The 13237-nt window shown below is 52.3% G+C and overlaps 4 protein-coding genes across 4 annotated transcripts; all 4 read right to left on the reverse strand.

The window, feature by feature from the left end:
* On the reverse strand, positions 1–2215 carry NCU09050 (FAD binding domain-containing protein; the record flags this gene model as incomplete). Its single annotated transcript, XM_953461.2, has 2 exons — positions 1541–2215; positions 1–1467 (listed from the first exon to the last, which is right to left on the reverse strand). Exons 1-2 carry the CDS (start codon positions 1622–1624, stop codon positions 1–3), a joined length of 1551 nt encoding a protein of 516 aa, XP_958554.2. The 5' UTR covers positions 1625–2215.
* A 2911-nt stretch (positions 2216–5126) lies between these two features.
* Positions 5127–6443, reverse strand: NCU11396 (hypothetical protein; the record flags this gene model as incomplete). The annotated part of the gene is made up of 1 exon (XM_001727980.2): positions 5127–6443. The coding sequence occupies one exon, from the start codon at positions 6441–6443 to the stop codon at positions 5127–5129; it is 1317 nt and encodes a 438-aa protein (XP_001728032.2).
* A 1907-nt stretch (positions 6444–8350) lies between these two features.
* NCU11395 (S-(hydroxymethyl)glutathione dehydrogenase) lies at positions 8351–10247 on the reverse strand. Its single transcript, XM_001727979.2, has 2 exons — positions 8853–10247; positions 8351–8791 (listed from the first exon to the last, which is right to left on the reverse strand). Exons 1-2 carry the CDS (start codon positions 9936–9938, stop codon positions 8510–8512), a joined length of 1368 nt encoding a protein of 455 aa, XP_001728031.1. The 5' UTR covers positions 9939–10247; the 3' UTR covers positions 8351–8509.
* A 1591-nt stretch (positions 10248–11838) lies between these two features.
* Positions 11839–13010, reverse strand: NCU09052 (hypothetical protein; the record flags this gene model as incomplete). Its single annotated transcript, XM_953463.2, has 2 exons — positions 11839–12039; positions 12138–13010. 2 exons carry the CDS (start codon positions 13008–13010, stop codon positions 11839–11841), a joined length of 1074 nt encoding a protein of 357 aa, XP_958556.2.
* Positions 13011–13237: the final 227 nt, after the last annotated feature.

Genomic DNA, 13237 nt, shown 5'->3' on the forward strand with positions numbered 1-13237 from the left:
TTATAGCGACAAAACATTCCTCAAAACCTCTTCTAGCTTCACCTCCGGCTTCTCAATCACCGACCTGCTCCTCCACGCCACAAACCGATCCGGCCTCACCAACACACACCCATCGTCCTCGACCTCTCTCCTCTCGGCCCAGTCAAAGTAGACATCTTCATAATCCTGCTTCCAGCCAATCGAGTACGCGACCACCTCAACACCCAGCTTCTCCCCGACCGCCTTGACCGCCTCCTTCCACGCCTGTCCGCCTGGTCCGGTAAGCAGACAGAAGCGCCGATGTCCCGCCAAGTCAATCGTCGAGATCTTCTTCCCAGGCACCCGTGTGTTCAACCAGGCGTGCGGCAGTCTGCGTCCGGGATACGTGGTAACCTGGAGCGTCCTAACTGTATCCTTGGGCGAAGGCGGCGCCTCTCCCTGATCCGCCAGATAAACCGCCTTCGACACGTATTTCTGGTTCATCTCGATGCCCAAGCCGTGGAACTCGGTCGTGGTGTTCTCAATTCCGTCGCGGAACGCCTTCCGTCGCAGGCGGCCCTTCTCGCCGGGGTCCTCAAACTCGGCCAAGATTTCCCTCGTCTTCTCCATGTCGTTCTCCAGCAAGCCTAGCGTCTTCTGCCATCCGTAATGGTCGCGCAGCCCTTGATTCGCCCTGGTCACGATATCCATGCCCACGGGCTGCCTCTCCTTGTCGAAGCTGTCCAGCAGCTGCTTGCCCGCCTTGCCAGACATGACATAATCCACCTTCCACGCCAAGTTGAAGGCGTCCTGGATGCACGTGTTGCTTCCCAAGCCGTTGAAGGGCGGATGCCGATGGGTGGCATCGCCAAAGCAAAACACATTGCCGCCATCCGAATACCGCTCCGCAACCACCTCGTTGATCCACCACTTGCTCGCATGCAGCAGCGTCACCTCGACCTTCTCGTCTCCAATCACCTGTTTCACGCGCGCCACGTACTCGTCGTTGGTAGCGCTCATGTCATCCGCCTTTAGATCGGCGCCCGGTTGCGGCAAGAAGATGAACATCCACTCGTCCCACGCTCGGACCATGCGGACAATGCACTCCTTGCCCCAGACCGGGTACTCCTCCTCCTCCGGGTTGAACACCCAATGGAGGTTGCCCGACCGGTTCTCCATCAGATGCGACAGATCGGCGCGCACAAAGACGTTGAGCGCCAAGCCCTGGCCAGGCTTCTTGATGAGGGGCAGCTGCAACTCGCGGACGACCTGGCTGCGGGCGCCGTCGCACCCAAAGAGGTAGCGCGACTGGATGAAGTAGGTCTGTCCGGTGAGCTCGTCGAGGACCTCGGAGAGGATGACGTCGGGAGAGGGGCGTGAGAGGCGCACGTAGCGCGTGTTGAAGCGGACGGTCCAGCCGGCGTGGGTGGCGCGCTTGACGAGGATGGGCTCGAGGAGGGTTTGCGGCAGGTCGATGTGGTCGCACGGGCTAGCCTCTTCGTAGGCGCCCTGTGTGTGTATGGCGATGGTGGTTAGCACGTTTGGCGACTTGAAAGATGGTACACGCAGGTGAGCGACCTACCTTGTGCTTCGGATCGTGACCCCACGAGTAAACGCGCGCAAACTCTTCGCCCGCCATGCTACGACACCAGCGCGTGTGCTCCATGTGCTTGCTGTCCGTCCCGGCGAGTCTGCATTCTTGTTCCAGTTCAATGTCTCGCAGGCATTCTGTTGTCGAGAAAGAAACAAGCAACACCAACTGTTAACCATGTTTGCCTATTCATCGTACCGGGTAGCATTATTACCACTACGTACCAAGAGCAGCCATGTTGGTGATATGAGCCCGTGGTGTGTCCGCAGTGCCGGGAGCGGCCGCGATCAAGATGCCAGTCCGTCCTGGAGAGTGGGAGGCGTCAGTCATCAGCGTCGAGGTTCCTCGTGTCATGCGACGGAAGGCCTACCATGAGCAGCAAGGAAGCAAGCCAGCGAAGCACCGGCTGGGCCAGCACCAACGATGAGGAGGTCGGTCTGGAGGATGTTGTGTTTTTCTGTTTGCGTCATGGCTGGTGAATAGCCTTGTCTGTCGTCTAACTTCGGTGCTGATACTTGAGTTTGTGGATTCTTCAAAAAGCCGGGAGTCAGAGAAGAAGAGAAATCTGGGGCCCGCTAACGAAGGGGGAGATCCCATCAAGATATTTTATGTAGTTGCCCGTCTGTCCGTCTTGAACTTGGCTCGTCCCTGACTAAAATAAAAAAAAGGTGGCACCTTCCCTGTCTACACCGCGAGCTGGGGCAGATCTCGATGGACCGCGGTTGCGGGCCTGACTCCATGCTCCCTCCTCTGCTTGGCCATACGGTACCGTAGGTATGTAGTTAGTTCCATTTTCCATTGCATTCCAAGCGGAGTGCTAAGGTATGTATGTTATGTACACTAATTCAACATGTACCTTGACTAAGCCAAGCCGATATTCGAGCGATCAAATTGAGTAGGTAGGTCGTAGGTAGGTAGGTTTCTAACGCCTTGGCAATTTGGGCATCTGTCGATTGTAAACATTAGGTAAGTTTCTGTAGGGGCTCGTTCGTCGACCTGAGTAAGCATTACGAAGACGGTGTAGTGTAGTACTAGTCGATGCAGTGCAGTGACCGTTGGGCCAGGCGCATTTGTTGTGGTGTACATACTATAGGTAAGGATGCTAGCTAGGGTGACAGTTACGGTATGTGCGCACACTCACACAGAAAGGCATGCGTGCGGGGCGGCAGGGGCACAAGGAGCGGATGGGATCTGCACCGAACGGCACCTTGCTTGCGTCGATCGGGAATTCGGAATGGGGGTGGGATGGGGAGGTGGTGATGGTGGAGTTTGGAAGCACCAAGTGTCTTTCTTTTTTCTATTCTTTTTACATATTACACTAAACAGACAATGATCATTGCGATACTGTTCTTCTTGGGCGAACGTTGACTTGTCTATTTCCTCACTCACTTCTGCTCCTGTCCATCTATCCCAATCATCTTCTACACAGTACATACTACCTCTACTGGACGCACCAGGTCTGGTCTGGCGTTGTACATAGGTACAGCACATACATATCACGAATCACCGTACATATGTACTCCCATCATTGACCATTACAAGAAAAGTAAAAAAAGTTAAAAAGTAAAGAGAAAAGTGATATGATGTTGATCCAGAGTCCAGACCCCTGAGCCACCATTATAAACCCGTTGATAATCAAGGGAAAAAACAAAAACATGAAACAAAAAACCAAAAACCGCTCTCTGCATGCTTTGCACTGCTTGGTCAATTGTTGGTCAGACACACCATGTGGGGAATGGACCGTCACCGCGCGGCATCAATCAACCGTTGGCTGGCCAGGGGCAGTGTTCTCATATTCGTCGTTCCCTTTGGAGAATGTGGGGCTGTAAACAGGCAGCGCGGGCGGCGGTTCCATAAGTAACGGTTAGCGGTTAGCGGCCCGGAGGTCATAGCGGGTCGGCACCGCAGGGTTATTATAGCCGCCCGGCTTTATTGTACATCCAGTTTCCATAACAACACCAGGGCCGCGACGTTTTTACAACAACCCCCGGACTGTACATTTTCCATTTCATCATGTCACGGAGGTCTTTATCGTTCGATTCCAAATACATCCTACTTCATTATCCAACACGGCTTCCCTTGTAATAACCTGGTCAAATCCTTAAACTAGGTACCTACCAAGGAAAAGAAGCGGCAGTCAATACCGACCGACAATGGACATGTCCAGATCTCCCACTCGCCTCATCATAGTATCTGGATCCAATCAATGCCTGTCGTGTCCAGTATCTTTACAGCATGCATTCTGAAACCAATCTTTACAATTCTACACAAATCTTGGACAAAGAGTAAACACCACGGCAGCCACATGGAGCGGTATCAAGGAGTCCAGTGTCTCCGAGTGAACACTAGAAAACGACCTTGAGTCAGAACAGTTCCTACCCTGAGGTTATTAAGTAGGTCTAGTATCAATTTGGGATGGCTGATTGAAGAAAACACATTTGACTTTGTTGTATCGAAGGGTCAGCTTGATGTGAATATCACTCCCGACTTAAGGCATCAAAGACAGAAGGATGGTCGAACCAGGAGGACTTACTTGGGCATTCTCCAGAACTGCCGCTGCCAAAAGGCATCCGACAATCGCATCAGAAACCAAGTACAGGCCTTCATTTCTAGGCGTGAAGCAACAGCAATGGAACTTGGGCCGATTTTCACCACCGTGCGCGGCTAGAGTTCATGCCTTCCTCCTTCCGTTGTCTCAGTCCTCTACAAGTATACTTGTTTCTGGACCGAAGAGTGCAGCACACGCCGCGATAAGGAAAATCTCCACCGGAAAGAACATCCTTCGTGTTTCCTTCAGATCCTTCTTGTCGCCCTCGACATGGAGGCGCGGTGGTTGTACTACGAAGAAGACGCCCGACCTATGTTGACTACCTCTACTCTCCACTCCAGTGATGGGTAATTTCGCAAATGACGATTTCGATGAACTCGCAAAAACAGTCGTCGTGGAATCAGATAACATGGAAGCCGGAAGATCCCTCGTTTAGTCTTGGAGCTTTTCACTCATGCGCGAATCCTCACTTAGGTAGGTTCACCAATTATATGCTGCTTTCATATCCCATAATGCCCCCTGAGCATCAAGTCGAAAACAAGCGGATGTACGCTTTCAGTTCTCTCGCTGCGTGGACGATGAGTAAGAGGCACTTGACGGGGGCTTCATGTATCGGGGGAAAATATTCTGAGATGCGGTCGCTGAACAACTAAACCTCTGCTACCGGGGATCGATACCGTCCTTTGAGACTAACACGATTTTCAAGAGTAAATGCCTCTACCTATCAACGCCACAGTACCTTCCATCGACAGTACTACTACTACTACTACTACCACCACCTTCTTTGACCTCACTTTCAACCACCGCTGTTTCATGACTTCGATCCCACAAGAATACCTACTCAAACACATTGTCGCAGGTTCCTAGGCTACCTCAAGATATCTAGGTACTTGGACATTACTCCTATTCCCATCGCTATCCTGATTCCTATTAATTAATATTTCCTAGGTTTTATCATTAATTACTTCAGTTCTATCCAGCCACCCCCCAAATATACATGGATCCAACCTCACCCTCCAAGCAAAAAGCTCACGAAACACTATGCAAATGACTAACCGCCCCCATCTCATCCGTCGAATACAGCGCCAGGAAATGCGTCCCATTCAAACTGAACAAACCCGGCCAATGACTCCCCGTCCCCGCGACCGTCTCCGCCTTGCCCGTCTCCGTCCACGTTTTGCCTTGATCCTTACTAACCACCACCTTGGTATACGCCCCATCGATCTTAGGTAAATCCGTCCCTTCGTTCGTCAAGAAACTCGTCACCAACGTGTCCCCCACGAGATACACCTGCGGCGCACCCGCCCATTTACCTCCTTGAGCCATGTACACGTTCTCCCTCTCTCCCCAAGTGAGTCCATCATCGTGACTTAGCACCCTCGCTATCGAAAAGGTCCCGTCTGGGGAAGTCGTTTCAAACACGCAGATTAACTCCCTGGGCGAGGAGGAAGAAGAAAGAGCAGAAACGCCCGTCATCCCGTCTCTTGACGCCGCAGTAGGCGAGGATGAGACTAAGATGGGCGGGTCCGACCAGGTTTTTCCTTCGTCAGTGGAGTATCGCATGAGGTTATCTTGGTCGTCGGCCGAGTTTTCAGAGGAGTAGTACGCTTGGATTGTGTTGCCGTCTGCTGCAACTCTTAAAAAGGGTTCCCAGAGGCCGTTTTTATTTCCAGAAGAAGAGGCAGCAGCCCGTTGGTCGATATGAGACAGAAAAGACCAGGTGCGGCCCCCGTCGGAGGAGGAACAGAGGTCGAGGCGGTAAAAAGTATAGTGGAAGCCTCCTGACGGAGAAGAAGAAGGGGATAAAGAGTGGTGCCGAAAGGCGAACAGGATGCGGCCAGACGGTAAAGCTAAAGGCATGGCGTTGTCGAGGTCGTGCGTCCCGTCGGAGGGGAAACGGGTGATTTCACCTAAAGGAGACCAGGAGGCGCCCGAGTTGGTGGATGAAGAGACGCGTAAGACGCGGTCAGACCCGGAGGTGCTGGCGAAGCCGGCGATGATGCGGGAGGTGTCGGGACGTCCATCGGTGGGGGAGTAGAGAGGGGAAGCGCGGATGTAGACGCCGTGAGGATCGATTTGGGCGGGAGAGGCGGCGACGCGGATTACGTTGCCGCTGCCCTGTTGTGGTGGTGGTGTGGATTGGGATTGGGATTGGGATTGGGTGATGTCGTCGTCTCGTCTTTCATTATTATCTGTTTTCCATGGGCGGTGACCGCGAAAAGCGTCGCGGAGGTGTTGCGCTGTCAAGGGCCCGCCGGAAACCATGTTGGTGAGGAAACACATGAGAAAGACGATGCCGAAGATGAAGCGGAGGAAGGTGCGTGGGTTGTGGATAAGGGAGAACATTGCGTGTTCAGGGAGATAATACGACGACGAGGACGACGAGGACGAAAGGTCGTACAGATGATACAACGGGTCACACGTTGGTGGGAAAAGACCGTCACTGCCTGCCGATGCCGTGGTGGTAGTACGGTTACGGTGACAGGAACTGTGAGGGGGATGGGATCGAAGGGTGGGACTTTCGAGGAAGTCGTTATCGTTGTCGTTGTCGTTGTTGCTGTCGCTGTCGTCGTGGTCGTATGATGGGTCACGATTTACATCACACTTGGCCTTCCTCTTAGTAGCTTGTGGGGGAGCAACGGGCGGTAATCGTGATCGTCGTCGAGTAGTTATATGGGACCCCAGTCGTCGTTCTTGATCGTCGATTTCGGCCTCCACTTCTTTTTCTTCTTTTTCTTTTTCTTCGTTGGCCTGGACCCCGAGGGTCTTGTTGAAAGTCACGGTGGGAGGAGACGACGACGACGAGGACGACGACGATCTTGATCGGACGGACACCACATCCACCACCGTGGGGGGAGGGCGGCCACGGGGTGTACTAGAAAAGGGTAGTAGTTCATTTTCCATGTTTCCGTGGACACGATCTGTGTTTCTTTTTAGTCCCAAAACTCTAAGTCAATGATCCTAGTACAACGCGATGGAAACGAGAAAAAAAAGGATAAAAAAAGAAAAGAAAAAAGGACAGGGCCCATTCCATCTAGCACAACAAGGTTTGCGAATGCGATTGCGCTTGCAGCGGTCACGGATCCTGGGGTCCGTCCCAATGCGCATGTATCGGCATAAACCACATCCAAGCCATCTCTATCTGTGCCCATTCTCTCTCTGGATGAACGCCGCAGCGGAGACAAAAATAGGAAGATGCTCGTCGGCAGTGGTCTGCAATGATACGGGGAGAGGGGGGCGTGACTGAGGGATGCAGGTGCATCGCATCGGGTAGATGATCTGTGAACCGTATTCTTCCAGGAAGTGCGTGCAATTCCCAGTTTGTTTTTGTTGTGCATTTGCGTGCGGTGGGAGGCACGTGTTGTCAGTTTGTGGTTGAGCTCGCTCGCTGCGTCGATGCTTGATCCTCCTCCAGAAACTCCCGTCCGTCCAGACTCGCATGATCGTCAAGTGAGTGTCCTTTCTGACGTTCTTAAGTTATTCCTCTTGTGTCTGTCGGATTAGCTGCCAATCACTCCAACTATTTCGAGACATCCTATCGGAGTATTATTATAACTTTCAGCTTCGTTCTCCCTCCCACCGCAACAACAACAACAAATCGCGATAAACGTGGAATTGGGTAAGCTGGCGAGGCTGGTTGAAATAAGGAACATCACACACCGGTGAACAACTAGAAGCGGCGGCGATCGGGAAACGTCTTATCGACCGACAATCTGTGGAGCAAATATAGGGCGGTATGTATGTATGAAGATCAGTGACGGTGACTAGCGACGATTAAGTCGACGATCAAATATCTCCTTGACGATCTTTCCAAAGTGGATGCTTTCATCGTCATGAGCTAGAACGTTTTTGGGGGGCTGAAGTTTGAGACCTTCATTTCGATCTATTTCCCCGGAAGGCGACCTCCAAAAAAAAAAAAAAAAAAAAAAAAAAAAAAAAAAAAAACAGCCTTGTCCCCGTCCACCGACCAAGCCCTCGGCTTACTTTGCTCGTCGAGATTTCGTTCCTATGTGACGGATGAAGCTTACGTGGGTGGTTGGCTGCTGGTACGAAAACAGGTTCATGCCACTGCTTATGCAGGACCTCATGATAATGCGGCCTACTATCTACATAAGGTCAGTCAGTGCACACGATTTCTGCATGCAAGAATATGTGGCTTGCTGCTCACAGACTTGACCTTGTGGGCGACTGTTCCCAGGGTGTTACGATGGCGACAGGCGGGTGCTGTATCGTACGCTAACACAAGATGTTGTCCGAGATGAAAGGCAGAAAGAGAGACTAGTAAACAACTAAAAACATGCGTTGGTATCCAAGAAAGCTGGATTCATTCTTCTTAAGGTCGTGACACATCATTACTACTACTACTACTAGTATACCACTACTATTTCATTAGGTATCTCCTCCCCTTCCACTTATTCGTACGTCGTCAACTCGGGAGTTCCCGGGGCCCGTGGCAGAGAGAACTTGGTCTCGACGAAGACCTTTTGCATCGCGTCCTCCTTGGCATCAAACTTGTGGTAGACCTTGTCCATATCATCTAGGCGGACACGGTGGGAGATCATGATGGTGGGATCGAGAGTACCCTCGCGGATCTTTTGCAACAAGTCCTCCCAGTATTTGTGCACGGGTGCCTGACCGTTTCCAATGAGGCGGATGCCGCGCTGCATAAGAGAGCCGACGTTGAAGTGGTTGGTCTGGATGAAAAGGAGGTTAGTTTAGCCCGGTGACAGTCAAAATATTTTGAAGATAACTTACGTAGCCGACATAGACACCAGTCAAGCCCACTCTGCCGTAATTCCTCACACCCTCAACCATCTCGTTGATGATCTCGCTGGTATCTGTCTCGGCGCCAATCTGCATCTCGAGCCAGTGCAGCCAGCCCTTGGCATACTCGCCGGCCGCGCAGTCGATGGCGACATCGGGGCCGCGGTTACCCGTCAACTCCTTCAACTTGCTGACAACCGTCTCGTTCTTGGTGAAGCCAGAGCTGAGTTGCTTGAAGTCTACCAAGTGGAGCTTATCCGCGTGCTCGGCTGGCCAGCGGCTCTTGATGAAGGAAAGTCTCGGCTCCGTGTCGACGTAGATGACCTTGCTGGCTCCCTCCCACAGCGCAAAGATGCCCACCATCTGACCGATCGGACCACCACCAAAGATGGCGAGGGCATCGCCAGGATAGACGGCGGTATCCTTGACGCCGTTGTACGAAGTGGGAAGCACGTCGGAGAGGTAGAGGGCCTTTTCATCGGGGACGTCGTCGGGGATCTCGAGCATGTTGGCGTCGGCCAGCGGCACACGGACGTACTCGGCCTGGCCACCGGCGAAACCGCCCGTCAGGTGCGAGTAGCCAAAGATGCCAGCGGTGCGGCCGCCGTACATGGCCTTCATCTGAGAGTTGGAGTTGGTGACCTCGCACTGGCTCGAGAGTTTGTTCTTGCAGAAGAAGCAGTTGCCGCAGGCAATCTGGAAGGAGACGACGTAGCGCTTGCCGGGCTTGACCTTCTGGACCGCGGGGCCGACCTGCTCGACGATACCGCAGAACTCGTGGCCGAGGATGTCGCCCTTGTTCATCTGCATGACGGCGCCGTGGTAGAGGTGCAGGTCGGAGCCGCAAATGGTTGAGCCGGTGACCTTGAGAATGACATCGGTGGGCTCGACGATCTTGGGCTTGGGAACCTCGACAACCTGGACCTTCTTTGCGCCCTCCCAGACGAGGGCCTTCATGAGTTCCGAGGCATCGCCGGTGCCTTTTGAGGGGTCGTAGGCGGAGACGTCCTGCTTGATCTGTTCGGGGCCGTTGCCGACAATCTTTTCGACGCCGTAGGCTAGTTGAGCAGTGGCCATGGTGTGTTTTGGTGTGATTTGTTTGTGTTTATTCCTGTATCAAGTCGTGGGTATCTGGGTATCGATGGATTGGTATTAAGAGTGCTGCGAAGAATGAATGGACATGTTAGGGGAGTTTCTGAGGCGGAGGTCTCGGAAGGGTTACCGAGAACTTATAACTGCCGACCATGGCTTTACGACGTCAGAGAGCCGGGGGGGAACTGGAGCATCAGCCATGTCCGTCAGGATTCACACAAGGCTAATATCAATCCGTCGTCATTGTTTATTGTTCCGGTTGTAGGGTCCCCTCGGCCCCGCGCGGGATGTTTGATTTCGGGAGGAGGAGCCCTACGTCATCGACATTTGGAGTTCTTATCAGTAGAGGTAAGTAGTGCAAGCTGATAACAAAGTGGAGCGGGAGTCATGATCCTTGGCAACAACGCTTTTCCTCACCATCGCCGAACAATCACCGAAAACACGACCGTGTCAACCGGCAGTGAACAGAGTGGTATTGATGAAGGAGCGGACCATTTCGATTTGTTGACAGCAAAAATTCATCGTTTGGATTATATCATGGCTCAGACTCGAGAACCTGATGCTCTCATGGTTGGAGGTCGAGGTTCTGGCATAAGCATTTAAGAAGGAAGTGGTCTGTGCACTCTTGTCCCTTTCCATTGTTCGCCTACTCGAATAGGTATCTTCATTCTCACGTCAACCAAACGTATCAGACTCCATCTGGACGTCGGGTTGACCTGTAGGTCGCGTCAGAACGAATGCTCAGTGTCATCCATCTCTTTGCCCCTTGCGAGGGATTATTGACTGACATGGCTCAAAGTCGTCGGTTAATACCTGAGCTCGGCGACATATGAGATTCCGATACTGTTTTCTCTCGAGTCGAGCTCGGTATTCTGATGGGTACACTTCAAAATATTTGATTGCCCAATATATGTTGCACAGGATGGACCCAAATCGGGCTCTTCTATTGAAGCTATAGGTACCTCTAAGCTAGACACGCGCAAGTGTCGAAACACAGAAGTGTTGACCGAGTGATGAAATGATGTCCTTACAACAAACAGTTGGATGGGCCAAAAATTGTTCAAAAAGAACGAAAAGATATGCGCGGTCCGGGACACAACCCAGGTCTTCACTCAGCATTTGTTCTGGTGATGTTGTTTGCCCCCAGAGTCGGTCTTTGGAAAGAGGCTCTCCGGGAATTTCAACCCACAAATCGAGTGATGCGTTAGACCACTCCGCCAACCGCGCTTTCTCTTGGTTCTGAGTTGCAAGGAGCACGGCCAAGAGGTACCTTATGTACCTACCCACCCGGTGCAAGGTTGTGGGAAGGAGGGATGGAAGGAGGATCAGTAGGTTGGCTGCCTGGTTGGGGTATAGAGTAGACGGGAGGAAAGGAAGGAAGGCAGCGATAGCGTTGACTCCAGGCGACAATGATTTCCTTGAAGGGAAATGAACACCCCCACCGCTGACAACCGCTGACAAGAAAAGAAAATGAAACAAGCTAACTGATACCCATGGCAGAGACGATTTTCCAGGCAAGGCAAGGAAAAGAGAGTGAGTAAACGCATCACCGATAAGTGCCCCCACAGGTAACTGAGGTTTTATATCGCAAATTTCACCAAATTCAACCTTGGTACCATGCTTACGATCCATAATTAACACTGATATTTTATCAAAGATAGACTACCTAAATCACCCACCGTAGTACAGCCCCATGAGGTGCAAAGAAATGAAATAAAAAGAGTCAAAATCAACAAACAGTAGGTACATGGCCTTGCTTCCAGCTCCAACACCACCCACCTCGCCACCATCGTAAATGGCCCAGCATTTCTTTTTCTCTCTTTCAGCGGCGTGAAGCCATGGTACTCTCCTCATCAGATGAGATACGTCCGTACCTACCTACATTTCAACCCGCAAAGGTCCAGTCCACTTCACCCTCCTGGCGACGACCCGTCGTCTCGCCGCCATCTTCCATGTCAGAGTCAAGAAGGTCGAGATCGGCATCCTCCTCCTCCTCCTCCTCTTCTTCGCTACTCATTCGATCAAGTTCTTTCTGCAGCAGTTCCATGAGTTTGTCCTGCGTGTTATCAAGGACTTTCTTTACTATCTGAATTGCGTTGTGGGGTCTGGTCAGTCCAGCCTTTTTCCTTGAATTCTTTAGTAGAAAGGATTTATAACGAAACGAAAACTGTGTTTGTCAATTACCTTGTCTCTGAGCAACTTCTTGGCTCGCAAGTAATCGCAGACATGCTCGATTCCATACTCGTCCATCACTTTGGCCATCTGCGGGGAGAGTTCGCAGCCCGGGTGAGCGGGGATGGGAGGAGGGACGAGGACGGTTCCATCGGGTCCGGTTATCGTTCTCGTCGTGGTGGTGGCGCCCGCGCCCGTACCTGTGGTAGTGATGGTGGTTATCGTGAGGCCTGTGGATCCCGCCGCTGTCGTGCCCGTACTCCTGGTCTCGGTGACGATCTGGGGTTGCTGCAGGGCTGCTGGCGCTTCAGGTATAAGTGCGGGAATATGGGGTATTTGGTTAGCGCCCGTGTCTGCTAAGGGGAGGCCGGCGTAGTGTTGAGCCAGAAAGTCCTTTTCGGACTGCGGATGATGAGGTAGGTAAGTGCGTTTAGTCTGTCCTCGGCCTCCATAACCATGTATGCATGGCCTGTTTTGACATTGGAGTTCCTGGGTGTGGGCGTGGTGGACGTGGGTTGAAACCGGCAGACCTCTGTTCATTCCGATTGCGTCGTCGTACATGAGCTCGGCTTGTCCGGGCGGTGTTGGAAGAGGAGTGATGCCCGCGATCAAGTCATGGGGATGTTGGCCCCAATCGTATGACAATGATAGTTGAAGCTCTTGAACCCTCCTGGCTCTTTCCAGAAGGATGTCGTTGATGCTCATGACCTCAGCCATACGCGGTTGGGGAGCGGTTACAGCAGCCCGTGTTGAGCCAGCACATCTGGTCGAAGAGGCCGGCACGGGGACGAATGTGTGCGGGACTAGAGGAGCATGGTCGGACTTCTTGTATCGTTCAAAAGCCCGACCATTGATAAGGACGTGCTCACGCGTGGGGCGGTCCATCGAGGCTGGTGCTGCATTCAGATCTGTTGGATGTCGTTTCTATGGCTTTGGTTTCCAAAACTGTCCGTCTCTCGCCTTATGGGTACGTGATCCGGATTGGGTTGTGGCGGAAGAGAAGAACAGGTGGACGTGTAGCGGTCTGAGATCCGTTCCTATGAGGAAAGTCTTGAAGGAGCTAACAACTAGCCTGTAAAGACTGATGATATAGAGGTAAGAACGTGATGTGA

The sequence above is a fragment of the Neurospora crassa genome, linkage group VII (genome assembly GCF_000182925.2).
Source record: "Neurospora crassa OR74A linkage group VII, whole genome shotgun sequence".
NCBI lineage: Eukaryota > Fungi > Ascomycota > Sordariomycetes > Sordariales > Sordariaceae > Neurospora > Neurospora crassa.